The 26011-nt window shown below is 40.0% G+C and overlaps 2 protein-coding genes across 3 annotated transcripts; both read left to right on the forward strand.

The window, feature by feature from the left end:
- The first annotated feature begins 58 nt into the window (after positions 1 to 58).
- On the forward strand, positions 59 to 11847 carry LOC110967503 (vang-like protein 2). Of its 2 annotated transcripts, none has more exons than XM_022217139.2 (8): positions 59 to 372; positions 4400 to 4641; positions 4969 to 5092; positions 5178 to 5785; positions 7625 to 7761; positions 8114 to 8249; positions 8372 to 8618; positions 9734 to 11847. In XM_022217139.2, the coding sequence occupies exons 2-8, from the start codon at positions 4571 to 4573 to the stop codon at positions 9989 to 9991; spliced, it is 1581 nt and encodes a 526-aa protein (XP_022072831.2). In that variant the 5' UTR covers positions 59 to 372; positions 4400 to 4570; the 3' UTR covers positions 9992 to 11847. The 2 variants fall into 2 exon arrangements, with proteins under 2 accessions (XP_022072831.2, XP_022072830.2); XM_022217138.2 differs by lacking the exon at positions 59 to 372 and adding an exon at positions 840 to 1071.
- Positions 11848 to 11881: 34 nt separating this feature from the next.
- si:cabz01074946.1 (CD48 antigen) lies at positions 11882 to 19666 on the forward strand. The gene is given in 8 exon segments (XM_022217143.2): positions 11882 to 12314; positions 14004 to 14213; positions 14302 to 14313; positions 14316 to 14411; positions 14675 to 14938; positions 16108 to 16233; positions 17807 to 17839; positions 17986 to 19666. Coding segments are annotated over 8 exon segments (783 nt in total). The 5' UTR covers positions 11882 to 12277; the 3' UTR covers positions 17991 to 19666.
- Positions 19667 to 26011: the final 6345 nt, after the last annotated feature.

Genomic DNA, 26011 nt, shown 5'->3' on the forward strand with positions numbered 1-26011 from the left:
ACCGGTTTTATTTTGGAAAATCCTCACCGGAAGCTGTGGGTGTTTTGTGTGTACCTTGACGCCGGTGCCGGACAGACTCTCGGCTCAGCGGGGCTCCAGCACACAGCAGATGCGGAGCCGGGATGTGGTGCGCGTTGCTGCCTGTTGTTTGTCCTCTGTGCATCGATTTTACTGTAAAACCGAACAAGAAGCAAAACAAAGTGCGTGCAGGAAGGAGACTGAAGTCGCACTCCGGCTGTGGATGAAGCTGCAGACGGATGAAAGTGGAGAGAAAGTAAATGTGGAGAGACTTTTGTTGGAGACTCGTCTCTGGACTGCAGCTCGCCGGTTCTTTGTGCGGCGTGTTGCAGCTTTAACCATTTGGGCAGAAAGGTAAGAAGAGCTTCCACAGGCATTCTGGGTAAAATGTGTTAAGTCTGGTGGTTACTTTTAGAACACCGGCTGGTTGCGACTTTAATGCAAAAATGGGGAAAATTTAATTTACAAGCGCATTTGCATTATTTTAAAGAAAGTGTTTGTCCACAACCAGGCGCCTGTCAGGACTGATGAGCTGGCAGACACTTAATGATGCAATAAAGCTGAATTTATCCACCAGTCCGACCCCAAACATCCCCTCAGCTCAGCCGCTTTATTGAATTTTCTACCCGTTTTGCGCTTTTACGCACGGTGTGCCAAATGGAACACTTTGCAATGCGCGTCTGGTAGCTTTATTTCTCAGTGATCTCATTCATGTTTTGAGTTTGCTGATGCTCTGTTGGCCACTGAGGCATCCCTTCAGCCTGGGCGTGTTCTGCTTTGTCTTCAATCCGTGCGTCCTCAGCGCCGCCGCTGCTTTTTCGCATTTCGGTCACAGGTTGTCGTGAACTTTCCCTGGATGCGTGTAAAGTAAAGGCCTCGAAGCCTGAGCTAAGGTCGCCTTTGGGGTTCATATAGATGCAGCAGCCACGCCTCGTTGGCCCACTGCCACCCTGAGGCCTGGAGGCCCCTGGGAGCCATAAACCTCCAGCATCACTGAGGCTGGAAGGAGAGAAAACACTCATCTGATGAAGAGTTTCATCCAAAAACTGATGGGTAAAGAAAGTAAACTTTTTAAAAATATTAAAATAGGATAGGTGTGGTTTGTTTAAAATTGCAAACGAAAGCAAACGTGCTTCATTTTCTAAGGTAGTAGAAAAAGCTAGAGCTAAAAAACAACAGTTGAAAGTTAAATTATCTGTAAACAGTTGACATTTGTACAGTGTTTGTCCTGTTTCCACCCTGCACATGGAAAGTCTCACATACGAGATGAAGCGGTACATGGCAGAAATCAATCTGGGGTGAACTGATTACAGTTGGAGGCTCATCGTTCTGATCAATGCAATCGACTGTCAGACGGGGCTGCTTCTGTTTACATCCCTGGCACAACAGTGTGGGTTTAAATCAGAGAAACTCACAGATACACAGGGGCAAAACAAGCTCCTAGAAATCACTATTTACTATGATTAATTCTCTTTTGTGCTGCTTTTTAGCCAGCAAATGAAGTTCTCCCCTTGAGCAGCAGTGAGCATCTCTCTAAACTGTTTTTTTTTTTACGAGATGATCACTTCTCTAAAGCCCTTACCCAAACGGAAAAGCAATAAAAACAACACACAAGAATTAAGCCAATGAAAAATCTCTTCTACTCCAAGGGATGATGATGGTTTAAGCTGCAACTCCACTCTCATACTCTGTTCTGTGAGCCAAGATTTGACTGATACAAAACATTTGACGGTCGTTTTCCCTGGATGAAAGGGATCGTTTTAACTCTGCTCGAGCTGCAGCAGAGGTCTAAAGATAAGTTTTCGTGCCAACAGGGAATAAGAATTCATAGTGATTTCCATTTTTAACCAGAGCGTGAGCAGAGGCGCTCTGGCTGACAGGATGCTGTGGCAGATGGTTGCTGCAACCGTCTTTCTAGAAGGACTGATTATACGGCATTTTACTCGGTACATGTTCAGGGAGAAATGTGCTCAACGGCAGCTGCAAGACTTCATGCTGTTAGCCGATGGTCACAGAACACAAAAATGATGTTTTCTTCCCTTTCAATACCTAAAATACAAGCAAAGGGCGACACACTTTGGAGTATCTGTGTGTTCTTGATATGTAGTTTAATACTGTGAGTTATTCATTTAAAGGCAGTTATTGTATTTTTAATGATTTACTAGTTTATCAGATATCTATTAAAGTTGCGAGTTATCTCTACATTCTTTCTTTTCAACATTTTTTTGCTGCTTTATTTCGAAGAATAACTAATCTAAGCAATCTAAGATCTTCAAAATTCAGTTGATGATTAATTGTCACTCTAGATATTGTGTTTGACAGCTGAATTGTTGGGTTTTGTTCCCTTTATGCCTCTGTTAGTTTGAAATTGGGCATGTTATAGCCTTTAGGCGCCACCTTTTCGATACAAATCCAACAGATATGCTCATCAAAATGCAGTTAGTTGTGTATAACAAGCTGAGCTCCTCAAGATACAACTGGTGCCATTAAACCACAGCACAGGAACGGGGTGGAAATAGTGATTTCTGTGAGTTTTATTTGGCTGTTTTTAAACAGATGAATGGAAATGATTCTGATGGTGATGCAAAATTGTTTTGATCAGTTCAGGCAATTATATAATCATTGACAGAACTCATGTAGAAAAGTGTGATTTTAATTCAAAATGAAGTTTTGTCCTCAAAATAGTACGTAAAGCCATTTTGTTTCACCATATTTTAATATGTTTTAATATTGGTTACAGCTACACAGATTGTGCTGGGCTTTCTGGGTTCAGTTATAATCTTGAGAACTCTCCAAACTGTTTAATTTACTATAAAAGAAAAAGGAAAAACATTCAATGTGGCATTAAAGACTGAAGAAAAACTTTTGCTATTGCAGCTCCATGATTAATTATTGTGACGTTTTTAATCATTTTGCCATTTTTTATCGTACAAATTTAGAACATCTGACAAGAATTTGGACATGCAGTGAAGTATTATGAACCAGATCTGTAACAATTACTAGGATTAAATTAATCATCAACTACTGATAATAGAATAATTAATTTGAGTCATTTTTGCAAGTAAAAAAATCTCTGATTCCAGCTTCCTAAAAATGAATATTTTCTACTGTCTTTCCTCCTGGATAACAGTAAACTAAATATTCTTGGATTGTGGACAAAGCACGACATTTTTAGTTGTCAACTTAGGCTTCTGAGAACATTTTTCACAATTTTTCTCACTTTAAACCCAATGATAGACCCTTCTACCTGAACAGATTACAGCCGTGAGCAGCCACTGATGCTGCAAAATGTCCCTCTTGACTCGCCCATGTGGGAATCACATGAAAACTATTTGATGAAATCTTTGTGTTTATAGCAGAACCCGGACAGTGGAGGTCAGGACGCAAATGGAGAGCACGAGGAGACGTGCTATTAGATCAAGAATCTGCTTGTTGTGCTGCCAAGTTGAAAAGTACCAACACAGCTCTGCGCACATGAAAAGTGAAACATGTGGAGAAAGACAGAAACATCCTAAAGAAGAAGTCAGAAAAGTGTCCTGGCAAATGAATCATGTCTGTTTTTGTCTTCTGAGGTGTGTAGTCGAAGGGGTAAGGAGGGGAGGAGACATGGGGGCTGAGTTGATGTTCTGGTTGCCACGGCAACTACCCCCCCTCCTCCTGTTTTTTTCTCACCCGTAGCCTCCCATTCATCCCCATTGTAGTAGCTAAGCTGTGTTGCCCTTGGAGACCGCAGGGGACAGTTGGGGAATGTGGCGTCTGGGCGAGTATGTATCACACATCAACCCAGAGCAAAAAGAAACTGCAACAATCAAGCTCAAATTTAAAAAAACAGCTCATATGTGTTCTTTCTGTGCATAAAACATGATATCTGAGGTCATACAAAGGGGAAAAAATTCCGCATTGCTTGCTTGCATGTAAAATTGGAGCAATTTAGAGCTGCTCTGATGTTCATCCTCCACTCCTGCACGCTGGAGACTCACAGTCGAGAATAGAATTTGGCGTAATTGCCCTTTATTGGCTGAGAAATGCACTCGGGGCCAAATCGCTTGAGTTCGCTCATAAAAACTCCCCTCAAAGAGAAAGAATGGGCTCAGCTCTGTCCTGTGCCGCAGAAAGCACATCAACTTTCACACACCTCAGAGTGCCAACATCTTAACAATGCTGTCTCTCTTCTTGGTGCTGTCACTCGGTATGTGTCCCCCTGAAAGTATTTTGCCTCAGTCTCACATGACAAATTATCTTTTCCCTCTGCCTCCCCCTCCGTTCATTCTCCTCGTCCCTCATCTCGCCACTTTCTCTTTCCCACATGATCTTTTCCAAACTCACTATTTCGCTATAATTCATCTTCCTCCCCTCCTTTCTTCCTCCCTCCTTTTCCCAGGCCTCCAAGATAGATTCCCTCAGGAGTAAAGTGGACTTGCTGCGCCTCCCTCTGGCCCTCTCCTCCAAGTCCATCAACAACTGCAAGTCCCAGTTGGGCGTGGCCTGGGAGAAGGGCGGTGGCTCGGGGACGGGAGTGGCCTGGAAGCTCCGCCCACCGCCGGCCTCTGATATGGACAACGAGTCGACGTACTCGGGCTACTCCTACAAGTCGTCCCACTCGAGAAGTTCCCGCAAGCACAGGTAGACAATTGAAGCATGAAATGTAGTTTGTAAAATGTCTGACATAGAAAGAAAATGATCCATTATGGTTTCTCCGACCTAAAATTGACGTCCACAAACCAAAGATATTTCATTTTCTATGAGGTTGGTTGAAGAAATCAGCAAATATTTTCATTGGAGAAGTTGTAACCGATACATTTTGACAAATGCTTAAAACACTAAGTGTAGAGCATCAAAATTAGATGCTGTAATTGCATGAAAAGTGAAAGATACATCCTTTTTTGTCTTCTCAAGCCACAATCATAAAGCATAATAATGTATCTCTGATTTGCACGCCTTTCTTTTCAGAGAGAGAAGGGACAGGCATCGCTCTAAGAGTCGTGACGGCACCATCCGTGGAGATAAATCGGTGATCATCCAGGCACCAGGGGAGCCGCTGCTGGACGCTGAGTCCACCAGAGGAGACGACAGGGTCAGAGTCTGGTTGACCTCTTTAAATATGTTCTATGTACTCAAACCAAGTATCACTAACAATCTCTGCTCTCATTTCTCTTCAGGATGACAACTGGGGTGAAACCACCACAGTGGTCACCGGCACCTCTGTGGACAGCATCTCCAACGAGGACCTGACACGCATCTCTAAGGACTTGGAGGACTCTTCGCCACTCGAATGCCGCCGTTACCTCAGCCCAGCATTAGGAGCCATCCTGGGGCTCATCTCTCTGATCACTCCTCTGGCTTTCCTGGCCCTCCCACAGCTCCTGTGGCGGGAAACGCTGGACCCTTGCGGCACGCCATGCGAGGGTCTTTACATTTCTCTGGCCTTCAAGCTCCTCATCCTCCTCATCTCCACGTGGGCGCTGTTTCTCCGCCCGCCCAGGGCCGCTCTGCCACGCTTCTTTGTCTTTCGCTGTCTGCTGCTGGCGCTGGTCTTCCTCTTCGTGGCTTCCTATTGGCTGTTCTACGGGGTGCGGGTGCTGGAGCCCAGAGAGACGGACTACAGGGGGATTGTGGGATACGCGGCATCTTTGGTGGACGCGCTGCTGTTCATTCAGTACCTGGCTCTGGTGCTGCTGGAGGTCAGACATCTACAGCCGGCTTTCTGTCTGAAGGTTGTGAGGACCACAGATGGAATCAGCCGCTTCTACAATGTGGGGCATCTCAGGTTAGTGTTTGGGAAAACAGGAGCATGAGGTGTGATCAGAAAGTTGAGATTCTGTGCCTATGAAAAGAAAAAAAGCTGTCTAATTTGAGTTTGGCTGCAATCTTTTTCAAAGTAGTGTCTCCCAGTGCTCCTTCCTCGTTTATAACCCTCCCTGGAAGTTCTGTTCTGTGTAGAGCGCCACCTTCTCAGAGCGGTGAAGCTTCTTTTGGGGAAGTGGAAGAAGTTGCAGAAAGTAGAGTTGGTGGAGAGTGTCGGGGGTGAAGGTGTGGCCACAGTTCTCGTTGACTGCACAAAATGTTCTCCCTCAGATGCCTTAGGAGATTAGAGTTTGACCATGTGGGGTGAATTCATGGTGCACAACCATGTGAATGTCTTAACTAAACTACAAGTGTGCTCTCGATGTGGACCCCTTTCAGTCTTTCAGTCTTCCACTGAAAGCTGCTGTTTGGTCTCTGGTTCGTCGCTGTAGATTCAACCTTTATCCTCCACATGAATGTTGCGTTGGTTCAACACAGAGTGTGATGTTTATGGTCCATGGCCAAATTGAAAATGCATGTTTTTCATCAGTCAGAACGAGTGTTCCAAATGTGGCAGGAGCACAATCAGCGGTGGATTGCTGCACAAATCGGCAAATTTGCATTCAAATTTATATCAGCTTTGGTTTTTGATTTTCACTAACCCTCTAAACTGTTGTCTGTGTGTGTTGTTGTTGTTTTAAATTTACATTCATGACCCTGTTTGTTTATCAGGATCTCTAAAGTGATGCTAATCAAATTCCTGTAAAACTGGCCTAAGAGTCTGACCAGTGATTATTACGCATCGTTGGCTTTCTGGACTCTTTTGGTGAAGACACATGCATCCATCCGGACCACGATCATCTCTACCTAATAAAATACCAGCTATTTTGAAAAACACTCCACTCTACGAACAATTCAACCCAAATCATATTTAGACGACCCCACAGAAATAAAGAATAATCCACATTGCTTCACTATAATTCACCAATCTTGACCCTCTAGCTGTTTGCCTCACAGCACCGCTAAGCTTAAACTTACCTCAGCTGTCTCTCTGATGTAGTAAATAGGCTACAAGGTCCCGACATTTAGCAAACAAACTGAAAAAAAAAACATGCTTGGTGGTTGCAAGGTGTGCAAAGGGAGAGTTTAGCAGTGAAAGTTGACCTCGCTGTCAGCGTTGCTCCCATTTTAACATGTAGTTAAAAAGTGTGAACATGCTGTTGACTGAAAGCAGCTGCAACTCTTGACTCCACTGTGCAGTTGTAGCCACGTAAGAACAAATCGTCCTGAAAAATAAGATGTTTTCGTTGCCTATTTATAGTCCTACACAACATAAAGATCAAAGGACAGTAAATGGGCATAATTATGTGGTCGTTTATTTGAATCACATGATGAACATGTTCTCTGCATTCCAAAACAGCCACTGTGGAATATTAAATCAACAAATATAAAACTCCAGATCTGGTCGCATGACAAGTCTGAGAGTTAGTCAGTATAATTTGGACACATTTCCTTTTCCCAAGTACATCATTTTCTTAGCTACTATTTGTCTTTTAGGTCTAATTCAACATAAAACATGAGATTGTTGTTGTGTTCTTTGTCTCGTTTTTGTTGGTGATTTATGTTCCTGCACGACAGCAAACCTTTTTTCTCATGCATGCAGCTGGGGGATTGTGACCTTTACAGCTCCTGCTGGTTCACCACTTCCTTCATACAGATGCAACGAATGAACATGAAGCTGAGGTTGTCAAAAGGTGATGTACACTGATAAGAGCAGTGTTGTGGCAGTTTAACTTTTCTTCCTCTATTTAACGTACTACAGTATTCAACGGGCAGCTGTGTGGGTTCTGGACCAGTATTACAGCGACTTCCCCGTCTACAATCCTGCCCTGCTTAACCTGCCCAAGTCCATCCTCACCAAGAAGATGTCTGCCTTCAAAGTCTACAACCTGGGGGACGGTAAAGCCTCATGTGCACTAACATTTCCTCATGTTGAAAATGACCAAACACGGATGGGAAGGGAAGGTTGACCTGCAAAATGATACAATTACAGAACCGTTTCTGATGTGGCATGCAAAATTCCATGCATCACTGTGATATCAATCAACTTGAAAGCAGTGTTTTCACCACATTCATTCACTTTTATGACAACCACAAGCTCAGTGCCCTTACCACAAGCTTGATTAGGATGTTAATTCCTCTAAATTATACATGGATTTGAAACAGATGCGCTCATTGAACACCTTCAGAACATTCTAGCTTTCTCTGCCCATACATTAGATGAATCATCTTAAAGTGTTTCTGTCCACAGAGAACAACACCAATAACTCCACAGGGCAGTCCAGAGCCATGATCGCAGCCGCTGCCCGGAGACGAGACAACTCCCACAACGAGTACTACTATGAGGAGGCGGAGGTGGAGCGAAGGGTCCGCAAACGCAAGGCCAGGTAGAAACACACCCATACAATTAAGAAAATAAGATGCTGTATTTATAGGGTATATTGGAGCTGACTAAAGGATTGAGCAGCTTTAAATACAGATCATCCATGCTGTCTTTTTATACTCACAGGCTGGTGGTGGCAGTAGAAGAAGCTTTCACCCACATTAAACGTCACCAGGATGAAAATGCAGCGACATCCTCACCCAAACACCCGCGGGAGGTGATGGACCCCAGAGAAGCAGCTCAGGCCATCTTCGCCCCCATGGCCCGAGCCATGCAGAAATACCTCCGGGCCACCAGGCAGCAGTCCTACCACACCATGGAGAGCATCATCAACCATCTGCAGTTCTGCATCACGCACAATATGACCCCCAAGGTCAGGCGGGTTGTGCTATTTTACACTTTAATTTTCTAACCTGGCAATAGCCAGATTAATAATTGTGTAGTACTTGATAGTACTCCACAATATCAATCTGGGACCGCTCCATGTAAATCCGTTCGGAGGAAAGGGGCACGGATTGGACAATGCAACAGTATGTCCCGCCTCTGACAGGTTTGTTTTTAGCCAATCGCGGGATCTTCACAACGAGCGGAGCCAATTGGTAGATTAAACTCTTACCAAAACCCGTAGGTAAAAAAGCACAAACATCTTTACCATCCAGAAATGCGCAAAGAGCCTCTCGTTGTTCTTCCTTCAAAGAAGCGATAGGAGATTCGGCTAAAACTCACTTAACAGCAGCATCTACACGATCGTTGTCCTCCGTTGCCATGTTTGTTTTTATCTACTGGCGCTTGGTGTCGTCCTCACACCCGGATATCCCGCCCCACACACGAATACTGCTGCGTGATTGGCCCATGCCAACTTGGCTCTGTACGAACAGTGAATGCGGGAGCGGGGCAAGATGGTTTCTTGAGAGATTTGTGAACTCACAAATATCGCGAGAAATCAACTTGCTGGCAAGGTTATTAATTTTTAGTTTCACTTCTAAATCACTGCTATGGACCTTTAATTTTAAATGGTTGATCGTCTGCATATTAAGCAGCTTTATTCTCCTTCACTTGTTGTGAACATACTGTCATATTTCAAACTGTTCCTCTTCAGTGTTAAAATTAACGAATTGCATTCTTTCGAAGCAGACACAACTTTTCAAACCTTGGCTATATACACAAGCCAGCTGGAAATCAGTGTAAATTCACAGTTTATAAAAAGGAGGAGCTAAAATTGGGGGGAAAAAAGATTAAATCAGCGCTTTACAGCTAAAAGTAAATAAGTTCTGCTCCTATCTAACCAGACAAGACACATGTTCCGTATTTGGATTTTAAAACCACAGCTTTTCATGTCTTTATCTGGTTAAAATGTATTGCCGAATGTGACCAAACGTTCCAATGTATATTTATAGCTGCATGTGTGTGTTCAACCACATTAAACTGCATGGTTCTGTGTTTCAGTGTCACTGTTCATAATCTGATTTGCACATTTGTTCCCTAAAGGCTTTCCTTGAGCGTTACCTCATCGTCGGTCCCACCCTGCAGTACCTGGACAACAGCAAGGGGCGCCAGTGGACTCTAGTGAGCGAGGAGCCGGTGACGGCGTCTTTACGTCAAGGTCAGGTCTTCTGCCTGAGACGCCTCGACTTCTCCTTAGTCGTCACGGTAACGCCTCTTCCCTTCCTGCGTCTGGGCGAGGAGTTCATCGACCCCAAAAGCCACAAGTTTGTCATGAAGCTCCAGTCAGAGACGTCTGTGTAGGAGGAGGAGGAGGAGGAGGATCACTGGACGGGAAAAAGCAGCAGGAGGAGGATGAGTCAGAATACTAATGTCAGGGTGTTTCTTTTTTATACCGTTTAGTATTACATAGCTGTCTTTCATGATTATTGTTTCTTGATAACTGCTGCATCCAAATATGCAAAGGTTAAAATATAAGCATACAGAGAGGATGACGTCAGGCAGCAAAAATACCCCATCACTGACTTTGTTCCTCTTCTTTTTTAGAGAAACAAAAACAAATCTCGATGCTCGTTTCTGTAAATGCTGACTGTGAACTTCTCTTAATGCACTGACGTTGCTTCCCTTTATAGTGAGGAACACTGGTGTTTGGTCGCATTTCCGTACAAATGTAATAAATTCTTTTGATAAAAATGCTATCCTTTTGGTTAAAAATGAACACCTAGATCTTGAGTCACTTGTTTTTGTTTACCAGTGTTGGATGCCTTTTTTGTACACGGTCAGACTTGAGAGGCTTCACTTCAACCAGCTTTTTCTTAGAACTGAGTGTTGTTCCTCTTTTCCTTTCTATTCTTTGTCAACTTGGCCTCCAAAGGCAAGAACCAACACAAAAGAACAGTGTGCCTTTTGTGTTGTGATATGAAACTGCTTTGGAACTGCTTCCAGTATTTTGGAATCCACTGAAAAATTGTCTTAAAAAATGCACAAACCTACTGAGTTCACATTTAGGAAGAGCTCCACCGACAGAAATCCATTCATTTTTTTGTCTTGCGATCCTGCCGATCTTGTTTATCTTTTGGAACACCGATGAGGTTTTAATCTCGCACCTTGATGTCAATGAATGTCTTTAGCAAAGTAACTTTATGTGTGGTTGGATGAAGTGGGAAACTATTCCAAAGCTCTTGTTCTTGAAGCATGTCAGGAACCATCTGCTATATGCACTGGATCTCCTGCATCGTGTCAGAATGGGGACTGTTCAATTTGAATTTCATTGTGGCACACAGGGTGTCGACTATGTTGGTGCTGCCAAAACACTCACATTTTTGTTATTGTATGCCCCGAATGTTGTCCCTCCGACGCTTCAGGATTTCACAGTAGAACTCGCTATGATCCAAGAAAACGATCACGGTGAGCAATCCTGTGAATGCTGAGGTTGTGCGCTCTTTACTTCAGTTTTGGAGTCTTCATGCTTTTGCTCTGAGAATATTTGTTGTTTGGTCTCTGGCTGGTAGCTGCAGACCTGAAGGTTGGGCCTGAATCCTCGCAGACTTCGCACCTGCTAGTGATCACTAAAACCCAGTTCCAGAGCGTTATTGCTCCCCGTTGTGTGATTGTGATTGTTCTTGCACAACAGAACATTAAGTTTTTGATTGAATATCCCTAAATCTGCTTCTGCCAGCCAATGATTTTGTTGTGTTTTTGTTTAAAATAGAATAATTCATCAGCTGCCAGAATAGGTGCAAAGTTAAATACACTAATCACTCATATTAGGTTTCCTGGATGTGTGCTTTAACACTGAAGCTGCTGTATATAGTCGGGGTCATCAGCAGGCCCAGAGCAGGTTAATCCAGCCTTTTGTGTATCTTTTAATTCAAAGATGTCCTTTTGACACTACAGATAGAGATTGTTGTGCCACTCACAAGTTTACGTGTACATGCAGTTTTCTAAGCTTGTATTTTCTTGTTCTATTTTTAAAATTTGAACTTTGTCACTTTGTTATATGACAAACTAAACTCCTAACACTCGTCTCTGAAGGACGTTGTCTTTGAAAGCCAGAGGATAAGGATGTTGCATTTTGTTTTCATGAACAAAGTAGGACTGGAATGTTTTTAATAAATAATCTCATGTGAAGTTAGTCATATGAGTCACAAAAGTCACAAGTTAGATTTTTTTGTGTGTGGGAGGAAGTGGGAGGGTATGACGCTTGAAGTGTCAAAATGTCCATTTTCTATAAACATGCAACAGTCTATTGATATAGTAACTGGAATTCACTAAACTGAAGAAAAAAATACTCTAAAGAGGCAAAAATATGGATCTTACAGAACAAAAAGGAGGAATATGATAGAAAACAATGGTTCAAAGAATTTACACTGATATACGAGAAATTTACCTTAAAATGTGACATATTTTGACTAAAACATTTTGTAATTTATACATATCTGATTATGGACAGTATCTTGTATCTATTTTGCAATGTAGAATTACTTCCCCTGTACGTAGGACTGTGCTGCTGCTCCGGAAGTGGGAGTGAAGTTCATAAAACCTCCACGAAACAGGAAGCGTCCCTCAGTCGACAGTTTGTCAGTTGCGATGAAACTTTTGACTTTGCTTTTATCAACCCTTCAAGGTATGTTCTGTCTTCATTTTCTGAATATATAATTAAGCTGTGGTATATGGGTTAAATTAATTTTAAAAAAAAGTATCTAGAACAGTAATTTAGAACATAAGTATCCTCGTGACTTTCTGACAGAAATACGTGTAACCGCAAAGCTAAACTAAAGAAGTGCAAATGAAGTTTATTAATGTCAGTTTGTATCACTAATCTGTTCATGCGAAGGCAAAATGAAGGTGACTACAGCATTTTTTTTTATGACGTCAACTACCATGAAACAAAGACATGAAGAAATTACATGCAGTCGGTGGCAGGCTGGCCTCGTGAATGTCACGTAGAAATGAGATTTACACGTGATCAGCCTGACTGTTTTGTGTGGTTTTGGATAAGTAGTTTTTGCATAGGTGACAAATTGTATTCTGTACTAAAATGTGTATTTGCATCTACTCCAACCTTAAAAATGGTTTGGTCTTCAGCCATGTTGTCTCTGTGGTTTGGTATGTTGGTTTAGACTGAAATACTGTCGCGACTGTTACATAGATTGCTATGAAACTACAGAAATTCACTTTTGGCCCCTGTGGATAAACTACAGTAGTGTTTATTTTGTGCAGACATTCATGGTCCTCAGATGACGATTTCTAGTGACTTAAGGGTTGACTTTTTAAAAAAAAAAAAAAAAAAAAAAATAAATATATATATATATATATATCAACAGCTCTTTTCTGGGTTGCAATGAAGCTCAAATGATGATTTGTAAAGAAAAAAATAAGACCCCCGAACTTTTATCTAGCGTCATCATCAGGTCCCAATCAGCTGCACATTGTTAGCACATTTTAGCAATATGCTAAAAAAAAATTCAGCCTAAAATGTATTCAACTCCCGATAAGTCTACAGTGGTGGATTTATAGTAGGATCGCAGATGTGATCATCAGCAGGCAAGCTGATCACTTGTAGTCATAGTTACAGTGATACTGTGCTGCTATCTCGCAATGATACAGAAATCTTTAGCAAATCCATGGATCCTGACTATAAGCTGCATCACTGCCAAAATCTAATCACTTGGTCCTTGTATCATTTCTGATGTTCCCTGAAAATTTCATCCAGATCCGTTTTTATGTTTTTGAGTAATGTTGCTGACAGACAGCCAAACAGACAGAGGTACTCCGATTGTCACATAACTCCGCCGTTTCTTGGTAGAGTAAAAATAATGCACATCTTTCAAACATGCTGCTGGTTACAGGGTTGAACAGGCCAAAGTATCTCTATTACTACAGTTTCACTCTGTTAGACAAGAAGCTTCACAATGATTCATGATGACTAAAAATTGTACAAATTACTTTGGTAGTGCTTGGATTCGCTGATTAGCAGCAGTAAGCTGTGATGTACTGTTTTGCTTAACCTAAATGTCTGTGACTGACCTCTACCGTTGCACATTTCCCTAGTCTTTTGCCATTTTTCTATGAATTGTTCTTCTCGTAATACAAGATTACCAATCAACCAAATTCCTTCCCTTCTGTTATTAAAAATACCACAAAATGAGAAACTCAGAACTTAAGATGTCCAACAAATAGAGCAGAAATGGCTAATGCTTAAGTGTCTTTGTCAGCATTTGGGGAAGTGGTTTTCTTTCTCTGTTTTGTTTCTGTATGAAGCTATAGAGAGAAAGCACCATGTCATTGAGTCCTTTCACATTTGCTCTTGCAGTGGTATTGGTTAAATCACTTGGGGAAGTCTCTGGCTACCTTGGGGATACCATCATCCTGCAATCTGGTGTCGACCCAACATGGACTCTCTCCAAAATCGAGTGGTCAATCTGGTCCAACCACACTTGGATTGCTACATACCACAAAGGCAGGACAAACACTGAACGTGTCCATCAGTTTGGACAGAGACTCAGTCTAAACATCTCTTCAGGTAAAAGAAAGTCAATCACCTGTAAAAGTCAAGGAATTGTTGTATTTCTCTTCTTGATAGTGTCTTTCCAACGTATTGTATTTATTAGGTGACCTGACGATCCAAATCTGACTAAAGATGATGCTATGGAATACACTGTGGACCTCCTCAACACTGATGATGAGGAGAAAGTAAACAAGATTAATTTGATTGTGAGAGGTGAGATGGAAGACTGACTCTTAACGCGATGACTGGAAAATAGTCATATATTCACAGTTAGTTATTGTAGCTATTGCTTCTGTTCTAAAAGCACTGGAGAATGGCTAACAGCTTTGAATGAAGACTAGCTTTTGATTTCCTTTCATTTCAAATGTTAAGTTCCCAATAATTTTCTTCTTTATGTATGAAAGCAGCCGACTTTGAACATTTTGTCACAAGCGTATCCTTTCCTGAATCAACATTTCTAATTTATGCCTCTGCAGAACTCCTCCAGAAACCAACGATACAGGCGGCCAGAAGTCTATCCGTAAATGGAGAATGTTTAATGGTGCTGAAATGTTCTTCACCTGACAGTGGTGTCAGCTATTCCTGGGATGTGATACCAAGCAGCGTTTACACCCTTGACAGGAGCTCTGCTCGTCTTTCAGCAATTTTGAACACCACACAGAACTCTGTCAACTTCACCTGCACCACCACCACCAACAACATAGATCACGCCTCGAGTGTTGTCACCTTAAAGTGTGATGGTAAGATTTAGTCTGCAGTAATTGGGTTTAAGATCTGGAATGTGTACCATACAGGATCAATATCAGCTTAGATAGATAGATAGATAAATACTTTCTAAATAACTGTCCAAAGCCTTCGAACATCAAGTATCAAACTGTAAGCAAGGTTGAATCAATCCTGCTATTTTTCTTCCCTGTACCTGCCAAAACAGACGAACGACATAAGTACTACAAAAATGCAGAATTTCTACTGTAATAGTTAGAACTGCAAAAGCACTCAGAAAGCACAGTAGTATCGTCGTATCACTTCCAACGGCTGAAATCTTGAAAACTTGGTGGCGGTAATCACGACAACATAGAATGTGGCCATTTAAAAAAGATGTACCCACAAACAAAATGACCTTGTGCTGAGCACAGGTGTGTGTTATACATGTGTACGTTATGTACGGATACCAAATCACGTGACCTAAATATGTAGCGGGTGGGGGAATTGATGGGACTCGGAAACACCTCCACAATTTAATCAATTGTTCCTTGTATCATTTCCAACGGATAAGTCCCGATAAGTCGGCAATGGTCAATTTGTAGTAGGATCACAATCATGTGATCATCAGCAGGCAGCTGACGTAGTGTTACTTGTTGTCATGGTTACAGTGATGCCATGCCGCTATCTTGCAGTGATACAGAAATCTTTAACAAATCCATGGATCCAGACTATAAGACACATCACTGCTAGAATCTAATCACTTGGTCTTTGTGTCGTTTCTGAACTTCGCTGAAAATTTCCTGCAAATCTGTTAGTCCATTTTTGAGTAATATTACTAACAGACAAACATACGCCAACCATCACATTTGAGGAAATAAAAATACAGCTCATGTGCACACCCACTGTTTGATACTGGTATTGTTATTCATCTAACCTTCATGCCAACTTCATGTCAGACGATGTAATGCATCAGTGGTTTTGATTTAATCAATCAGTTCACACATTAAGCCACAAAATGTAGAATACATTAAACATTAAAGTGTAATACAGTTTCATACATTAAAAAGCCATGTAAAACTATTAAAATATGTAACTACAATGAAACTAGTCATCGTAAAATACTTAAACTGCAAACTTCATGCTAGTGTGCTTCTGTGAAACAAATTATTTTAGTTTTGTCTTTGTCTCTTTCATGTATTTCCAGATGACGAGATTCAACCTCCAACACAAGAACCGCTAAAATATCAGTGCAGGGTGAAATTTGCTTTTCCTTTTTTAATTGGCTTCCTGGTTGGTGCATCCATAGTGACTATGATTTACTGTTTTGGAGGTAAGAAGAAAACACCACCCTTGAAATAAAATTCCTGTTTGTCCTACTGCGTCCAAAGGTCAAAAATGTCTGTGCTCCAATATTACAACTTGCCATTTGCGTAGCATTGACTAGTTTTACAGTGTTTGAGTTGTAGCTGAATTGGTGTAGAGTTGCATTTAAGTTATTTTAAGGCAGGGAGGGATTCTTTTCATAGAAAAATGTGAGAAAAATATGCAACTTTGATACATGGAGATGCCTTTTTAGGGGTTCAATCAATAGAAAGAGAGGAAGTAATAATCACAGACACAAAGATGGAACAAATTTAAGGATTAAGTTCCACAAATATTGGGGATCTGTGGGAGCTATAGTACTATATTTACTATTTGTTATTTTTTTTAATATAGATTTTCCCTGGTTTGTTAGATTACAGATAATATGTAGAAAAGTCACAGAAAAAGTATCAATTTGCTGTTTAATAAACAGGCAAAAACTGTACATATTGTTTGCATTAACAATGATTTTTATTTTACAAATAGTAATTTATTGTTTTTGTAATATTTGGCCATAAAATCATAGATTTAATGTCTTTGAATTAGCAAAATGTAATTATGGAAATATAACTTTTTACATATATTCACTTTTATTTGAAAGATTATTCAAAAACTATGTATATTAAAGTTTAGAAATGAAATAATTTTTTAATTGTCTTATAGATTTCCCGTTTTGTTAAAATGCACATAACAAGTAAAATCAATTTTTTTCCCCCAGAAACTGTCAAAAACTGTACGTATTGTTTTCATCAACAATTTAGTATTTTTACTGACAGCATTTTGTTACAGCAATTATTTAAATATATACATGGGTCATTCCAGAATAGGAGGACATTTTACGTCCCACCCATCAATAATTCAAATAATCCTTGTACAAAATATTAAAACATGCAGTTGTTGTGTAAATGTGCTTATCTTGAGACCAAATCTAAAAATAACTAGGAGAACAGAATGTGTGAAACTACTTTTAAAAAATAAATCTAATCCATGCTATCGCTAACGTTAGCATAGACTAGCAACCCTGTCGGTGTGACTGGAGTAGGGTTAGCAAACAACAAATAAAACATGGAATAAAAATGGTAAGTTGAGCCAATCAAGCCTTTGATAGTTTATTACCTATCACTGATGAATATGGAGCAGAAAACTGTAAAAGAGAAGGGGTTTTTTTCAAAAATTTTGAAGGCCAAATGTCCTGCAATTCTGGAATGACCCTCATGTAATTTATACTTGCATAATATTCATTTCAAGATGACACAGGACTCAATTATTGAGTAGTGAAAATGTCTCATGGGGCTACAAAAAGGTGAAACTGTACACTTGGCGGGTTTTCTTTCTTGCATGCACCCCTTTCTGTATCAGTCATAACTTGCTTCCTTTCTCAGCTCCACCAACCAAACCAACACTTTTCTTTTGAGGATTATTGTATTGTACTGTAGTATTGAATTTCAACTCTTAATGTTAATTTCAAGCTGCTGGGATCAACATTGACTGGTAAGCAGTGAAAACATGCTGACCTTTTTTTTTAATCTTTTTTTTAACAGATAAAATTAAAGCCGCATTTCAGTTCCTGAAAGGTATGCCCTTTATTTTGTCACATTCATCCTAACGTGACCACCGCTGCATTAACTCATTTATATTCAACTTTATTTTCCAGAAAAACTGTGCTCACCAAATAGGTCTGTGGTCTAAAGATAAGCTGCTGCTCATGTTTGCTCTACAGGGTAGCAAGGACGACTGGCAGCTCAAAATGACTAAGTTTCTCTCTCAATCCTTTCTTGACCTACATGAAAGTTTCAAGCAACCAGAATGACTACGACGCAAAACACCACCCATGACCGGACACGATAGTGGCACCAGAAATGTGGCTTGCATGACATGCTGGGTATTTATTTGTGTAGGTGAAAAGTAGCAACAAAAGTATGCAGAAATGAATGTATTTTGTGGGGATCTGTTGGGATGTTCAGTATCTATCTGTATCTGAAACAAAACTGTTGTTATTTTTCTGTACTTATGTGGTTTTTTTTTTATTGTAATTGTCACAAGTGAACTTTATTCCCCTTCCAACTACAAAACAGAATGTAGTAAAACAAACCCAAAAAGCCCAGCCACCACGGAAAGTTTCCACAACATTCCCTAAAAGTTCCACTTCTGTTTTCAAGAGAAGTTTAATGCTGAAAATGACTTCATTCATTTTTCCTGTAAGGTTAAATGTTAACTGATATGATAACAAAAGAACATCCTTGTAACATCCTAAGAAACATTTCTGCAACGTCATGTGTCAACACAATTTCATTTCCTGAACATTCTGAAGTTGTTTTGTGAATATTGATGAGGTAATAGAAAGGCTTCATATAAAAGCTTTGCGCTGTGTTATATGATAACGATCCAAGAAAATGCTGAACATAAACATTCAATAAACGCTGTCATTGCAGCCTGATAGGACAAAATGTAGCATAGCATTCTTGGAACAAGAAAACTAAACAAAAAAACCTTCCCGCTAAAATTATTTTAGCGGGAAGGTTTTTTGTTTAGTTTTTTAATGTTCTTAGAATCACTGAACATTTTTAGATTTTTTTCAATGTTATCTAACCTTTAAAAAGAACATAAAGGGAACAAAAAACACAAACTTCCTGCTGAAAACATTCCTACAGCAGTTTACAGTAATATTCTAAGAATATTTTTAGAACAAAAAATTCCAGCTGAGATGAGTGTGGTGATAGCTCTGTATAGCCCTATTATTGTCTCAGGCTCTTTAGTTATTGAACTGGTTTGTAATGTTTGTTTTCTAGAGAGCAGGATGCACATCGGCTGCAACACACTTTAGCCTCCAATTCTATTCCTACCAGGTTCTGCTCAGAGGTGATTGGTCGATTTTAAGCAGAATAGGATTCGAATGACGTCTTATGGGAACATTACAGATCCTGAAGAACAAAACCTGGTAATAGCCTCTGACATTAGAAAAATTATCTATGATTGAAGTCTGGAAACATGACGCAGCAGATTCTAAAGCACTTTATTAGGAGATTATCTGATTATACCATGTTGAGTAGAGAGCAGAGGGGAGATTTTCTGTGTTTTTGAGGAAAAGTCTTTAATCATCCTTTATGGAAATATTACCTACATGTGTAGTGATCCCTGCCTTCGCCCGAGTCAGCTGGGATAGGCTCCAGCACCCCCCGTGACCCTAGTGAGGATAAAGCGGTGTATAGAGAATGGATGGATGGATGTGTACTGATGCCTGGGACAGAAGCTCCTCTGGCAGAGGTTGGCTGCTTGTCAAGCTGTCTCTGTTTTTTTACTTGTGCATTTTTATTTTAATCTTAAGGTCACCAAAATAAGCATGTACTCCCTTATTCTGTGCTGTGAATGCTGAAAATAAACCATATACTGTGTGCGGATTGTTCCTGCTTCCTTGTGTGCTTCCTGTAGCGCTCGGTAAGTCCTTACAAGGCTTAATGAGGAAGTCTGCTTTCGGCTGACAGATAAATTAGCTCAGACGTTTGCTAAACTCAAGGCCGAACAGTCATACCGCAGGGAGTTTTTGGGTCATTCCAAAACTGGAGGACATTTTACATCCCAGCCATCAAATTTCAAATAATCCTTGTAAAAAATATTAAAGCATGCAGTTATTGTGAAAATTTACTTGTCCTGAGACCAAATCTAAAAACACTAGGAGAAAAGAATGTTTGAAATTAGTTTTAAGTCTGGAGTTACCCCGAATATGCCATTTATCTCTTGTCCCACCAGCTGATGACCAGTGGTGGAGCTTCCGTGGGGACATGGGGGTGGCAATGATCCCCCGTGATCTGATTGGTGCCCTTCCTGACACAACCCTCTGTATTTATCGGGGCTTGGGACCGGCACAATAAGACACTGGATTGTGTCCCCTTGTGGCTACATTGTCTGATTCCTGCATTATGAATGTAAATCTTTTTGGTTTTTATGACAGTAAACTGAATATATTTGGGTTTGACATTTTATAAACCAAAACAAGAAATGAATTGCTGGAGAAAACAATCAACAGATTAATGGACAAAGAAAATGTGTTTTCCAACATAGATGGCTGAATTCCTCCAACATTACAAGATACATACAATTTTAATTCAGTTTTATTTATATAACACCAATTACAGGTCAAATTGTCTCAAGACACTTTATTTTTATATATTTTTTGTCATATTTAAAATATGACAAAGTAAGAAATTTAAACCTCTTGACTAATCCAATTTATTATTTGGTTTTAATTACAATTAAAATAATTATACAATTTATCAACTAAAATAACTTTCTCCACTAAAACTAATAAACATGAGGTCAAATAGAAGGAACAGTTTTAAATCCTGCAGTCCCATGACAACAAGAATAAAGTTTGTCAACAAAAACTAAATCTGCTGGTGGAGTCCATTAAAGTCCTAATAAATGATAATAAAGTGTGATACTAAAGGTTTGTGTTGCTAAAAATCTCAAAGTAAAGATATCAAGTTGAACATCTGGATGGAGGTTGATAAAAGTTGACCTCCTTTCATTTCTCTGGTGCCGAGTCCATGGATTTTAGGGATGGTGGTTAAAGACCACCTTCTAGTTGCTGTAAAAAGTTACTCCATTCTCGCCGACTTCAACACCTCTTCATGACAACTTGTTCTGCCTTCGACCTCGTGGAAATTCCAGAAACTCGGGAAAACCCGTCGAGACTCGGATTTTCGAAAAACTCGTCGGGTGGGGGAAGGTGTGGTGGGTGGTGGCGGAGGAGTAGAGGGGGACAATGGAGGGAGGTGGGGGAGTAGAGGGGGGAAGTGGGGGGAGGTGGGGGAAGGCCACCACCCACCTACCCTCCCACTCTCCACCCTGACTCCACCCAGATTCTGCCTTGGCTCCACCCATGTGGTCATTTGGAAACTACCATGTCAAATGGATGACGAATTTAAATTTTTTTATCTGATCTGTACTTCAGTGAGTTAAGAATTTGCCTATGGAGCTGCAGGTTGCCAGTTCAAGACCAGACCCTTCTTAAATTTTCTGAAAAACTTAGACAAAGAAAGAAAACTGCCAGTGGTAGGTCTTAAACCTACTACCCTCCACTTGGTAGTCTCTCTTTTTACCTCCTGAGCTACTTGCTCAGATACTAAGTCATCTTTTTTTGCGCATTTATCATCGATTTGTTGGCGTTTGAGTTTTTTTTTGAACTCAAGTCTCGACTCGACCATTTTTCTCAGGGGGTTGGACTTCAGCCTTTGTGCTGGAGGGTTGAACCCTTAGTTCCAAGACTTTCCAAAGCCTCCAGACCTCCCGAGTCCTCAGGACTTGAGCGTTCACACAGTCTGAGGCCCTGTTTACACGACGACGCTTGCAGGTAAAAACGTCAAAATATTTCAACAAATCACACTATCATTTATACGAGGACGGCATTTTGGGGGCTTAAAAAAACGCAAAAGTTTGAAACCGGCCTCCAGAGTGGAAAAGTTGAAAACGCGCCGCCGTTACGTTTCCGTCTAAACAGCAAAACGCAAAACTTTGCCGAGATCTGACCACGTCACGTACGCAATTACATCACATATGTGCGCCGGTGCTTTGGTTTGCCGGCCAGTACAAGGAAGTAAACAAAGATGTGTGATTATTTCCATCCTTCGTACCTTCAAGCAACTCTGGCAGCTCTATGTACACTACAGGAGTCGTACCAACAAACGTACAGAATCTGTACAGATTCCATTCATGAACATTTACCGCGGCGGAGATCCGAAAAGGGAGATAGTACGCGTGCGTGTAGACATGGCGGAGTTTTATCACAGCGCCACCCAGCTGCCTGGCATGCATATCCAATCGAATTCCACACACTATAGAGTCACTGTATACACGCAGATTTCCTTCAAAACCACTCATCTAAACATGAAATGTAGTGATGTTACGCTCGAGCCAGTTTGCTCGACACAGTGCCGAGCTTTTGAAGCGAAAGTGTTCCGAGACGGTGTTTCGATTCCTGCTTCAGCACGCCCACAATCACGTGACTATCGAGAACGAGGCCTCGTTACGTCACATCGCGTGTCGCGGTGCTTCGTGCGAACTTTGAAGGGGTTGGACATTTCAATCTGTCCAGGTCTTAAAAGGCATAGGGGTCTGATTCACTCCTCAAATTGTGGGTTTTTGAGAGGAGGAGATCACGCTAGTGCATTTGCCATTTGTCATTTTGAGAGAAGTTATGGAGAGTATACATTTAGTTAGAATTTAGTTTAGATATATCTAGTTGCATTTCATACATTAAATAACACACAGATACATACGCATAGATTCACTCATACACAACACACATTCATTCATAGAAACACACTACACATATATGCACACAAACATACATATATGACGTTTTAAAACATTTATTGCAAGTACAAAGCAGTGTGAGACAAGCAGTCCTGAGGCTTTTTCATTTTTTTCCACTTAGGTGCAGTTCTGACACAGGACCAGCAGATGTCACTCTTCTGATTGTGTCAAATGCTTCGAAGCAATGTGTCATTCTTGAAGCAGATGTGTCAAAGTGGTTCATTGCTTCATGAAGCTTCGATGTCACCATCACTAGTGAAATGACATGATGGCACTTTTGCGTTTTCTGTTAAGATGGTCCTCATATAAACGTAGCCTGAGGGCTAAAATTTTCTAAGTCCCACAGTAAATCTCTGTCAGTTTGAACTTTAAGACAGTCTGAGGGCTGAAATTTAAGAAGTTCCTGAGTAGATGGCTGTTAGTTTGAACCTTCAGGCAGTCTGAGGACTGAAGTTTTAGAAGTTTCTCAGTATTTCTCTGTTAGTTTGAACTTTGTGGTTAACAGAAGCCTTAAAACTTGTGACCATGAGTCTTGATTTCACATTTAGAACATCCATCTGAGTTCTTCTCAGACCTTCACCTTTGGGTTCTTTAGAAATCCTGAACAAACTTTGATTCTCTTCACTGAACAGTAAAGTTTGTGGCGATCAGAAGGTAACATTAGTTTGATCAATGCCTTCAACTACTAGTAGACTTTATCTAGAAAGCAGTTTTCTTAAATGAATTGTTAGTAAATCTGTTCACAGTCAAACCAACAACATAGAAAGAGGAAATATTTGAAGAAACAACTTGATGTTTTCATTTCAGACTAGAAAACGCTTTAAGACCTTTATCTGTTTTTGCTCTTCTTGATCGTTTTATTGTCTCTTTTGTTTAATTTGATCTTCTAAAGTCTAACTGGTGTCTTTTCAAATGTTTTGTCTTTAGTTTGATTCTTCTTAAATGTTTAGTTTTGCTCTTTTCTCACCTTTTATTCCTTTCTAATGTCTGATTTGATTTTAAAATGTTTTGTCTTTTTAATATTTTATTGTTTTTTTCAAATGTTTTATTGGCTTGTTTGAAAAATTTCCGTTTCTTTCCCAATGTTTAATTTTTCGATTAAATCTTTAAGGTTTCTCTTTTTAAATGTTTTACCACCTTTTAATGTTTATTTTCTTTTTAAATGCTTCATTGTATTTTCTGTTTAATTCCTATTTAAAGTTTTGTCTTTAAGATTTAATTTTCTAATAAAACATGTTTCATTAAATGTTTTGTCTTTTTAAAAGTTTAATAATCTAATTACATGTTTCAGATTTTTTAAGTGTTTAAGATTTTTCTTAATTGTGTTTAAATGTTTTATCACATCAAATATTTCATCTTTAATGTTAAATATTTTTGTTTAAAAATTTGTAATTTCATAATTATGTTTTGTATCTTCTGTTTATCTAATTAAATATTTTGTCTGTTTAATATAATTTAATTGTAAGAAACATTTCATTTTCTTTTTAAAATTTTTATTGTATTAAATGGTTTTTCCTTTGATTTAATTGCTTTTTAAATCTAGTTTATTTCTTAAATCTTTTTGTGAAGATTTTAACCACAACCTTAAAATTGAAACAAACTCTTAAACTACAATGAAAATACTTCTGTTGTCACAATCATGAATTAGTCAATTATTCAGTTTATCAATTCAACTTTATTTGTTTAGCACCTTTCACACAGATGACAAATAAGCAAAAAGAAAAAACTGAGTAAAATTCAAACATTAAAAAAAAAAAAAGATTTATCATGGCAATGAAATCTGTTGTGTCCAGAGAATGGAGGAAGTTTGTTGAAGTCTTCTTGGGCTCACACAGTAAATCATTTAAAATACAAACTTGATATTCAGTCTAAGGAAACTGCAGAGTGACAGAAGAACCAACAATATCTCCTGTTTTCTCCTTTAATGAGTCGACTCTTCTGGTGCTTTCAGACCAAAGAACTACAGACTCTTCACAACCTGCTCAAACTCTTGGTACAGGACCTCACCACACAAGTCAAGAAGGTTTCCTTCTCATTTCTACTCTGAAGCTCACCTTCTCCTGCTCAAACTGCTGACAAATGTTTGTGCTGCTCTAAAGTCTGGTCTCCAGAACTTCCTAAAAACTCTCAAAGTCTCTGCTGCAGGTTGCTTTGTAGAACTGTTCCAGAAAAACTCACTAAACCACATGGAGGGGCCTCAAGATAGTCGTCTAAATGAAACCGTACAAAAACCAAACTAGCACAACCCAAATGCTAAAATCTCCTGCAGCCTACCAGAGAAGCTCTTTAAACAGAGAATCAGGACAGGAACTCTTACCTTCTGGACAACCAACGCTGGTTCACAAACAAGAATACAGAATGTGTCTGACCAAAAACATCTAAAGACTCACTACAGCCAAGATAAAGACACAACTCAGCTGCACCAAATCCACTAATCACTGCACACATTAGCACCATGTGCTAACTGTGGCTAAAGTAGGGTGACCATATTCTGTTTCTCTGAAAAGAGGACATACTTCCAGCTCGCGCGCACAAAAAATCTTCAGCCCCCCCCCCCCCCCCCCCATTTTTAGGGGTTTTCCGTGGGTCAGGGGGCTTTCTGTGCTTCAAACTCAGTTAAACAGATATTCTGAATTCCCCAGAAAAGAACACTTTACCTGGATATACAGAAAAATAGCCCAAAACACTCACAAACAGTTGCTTTATAAATAATATATTTATTAATTTAAAGCAATTCTCTCTCTTAAGTCTGACACTTACACCTTAGTTAGGGAAAGTGAGGTAGAGTACCATTCTTCAAAATAACCTCCCAATTATCAATTATGTAAAAATAGAAATAATGCCTCAAAATATTAAACAAAAAAAAAAGAGAGGTAGCCTATTCTTCAATGTTCAGTTAGCCCATTCTTCAAAATAATGTGTCTAATGGCAAATGAAAAAAATATAGAAATAATGCCTCAAGTCAACAGTCCTTTTTTTCCTTCTTTTTCCTTTTCTTATTAGCTACAGAGACATAAGTCCCAGCTTTGCAGACTGTACATTCTGTCTCCCATTTGACACGACCCGGACGAAAACAGGGGTACTTTTTCGCATTTCATCAGTGAAATGACATTTGCGTTTCGGCATTTTCTTTCGGTTCGAGTGTTCTCTTGCAGTGTGCCTACCTGCCTGTCAGCCTGCGAGGAGTGAGTGAGTGTGGAGCGCCACTGTACTGCTTTGTGAATGATTAATACACGTTCCGGGGTTCGGCTCAAACTCTGCCTCTCAGAGCGTGTTTCCAAAGGAACCATTCAACGTGAATGATAAATACACTGGTCTGTGACGCGCTCAAGCTAGGCAAGATCAAAAACCCGGACATTTGAAGGACTTTATGAACGCCGGCCGGACAGGCCGGACAGCCTCTCAAAGTCACCCGAGGCTAAAGAACCACATTT

The sequence above is a fragment of the Acanthochromis polyacanthus genome, chromosome 23, assembly GCF_021347895.1.
Source record: "Acanthochromis polyacanthus isolate Apoly-LR-REF ecotype Palm Island chromosome 23, KAUST_Apoly_ChrSc, whole genome shotgun sequence".
In the NCBI taxonomy this organism is placed as follows: domain Eukaryota; kingdom Metazoa; phylum Chordata; class Actinopteri; family Pomacentridae; genus Acanthochromis; species Acanthochromis polyacanthus.

Excerpts from the sequence above, each read along its gene's own strand:
- LOC110967503 (XM_022217139.2), top strand. The coding sequence starts at position 4,571 with ATGGACAACGAGTCGACGTACTCGGGCTACTCCTACAAGTCGTCCCAC. Across the intron at positions 5,786-7,624 it reads TACAATGTGGGGCATCTCAG|TATTCAACGGGCAGCTGTGT; the intron begins GTTAGTGTTTGG and ends AACGTACTACAG. Across the intron at positions 7,762-8,113 it reads AGTCTACAACCTGGGGGACG|AGAACAACACCAATAACTCC; the intron begins GTAAAGCCTCAT and ends TTCTGTCCACAG.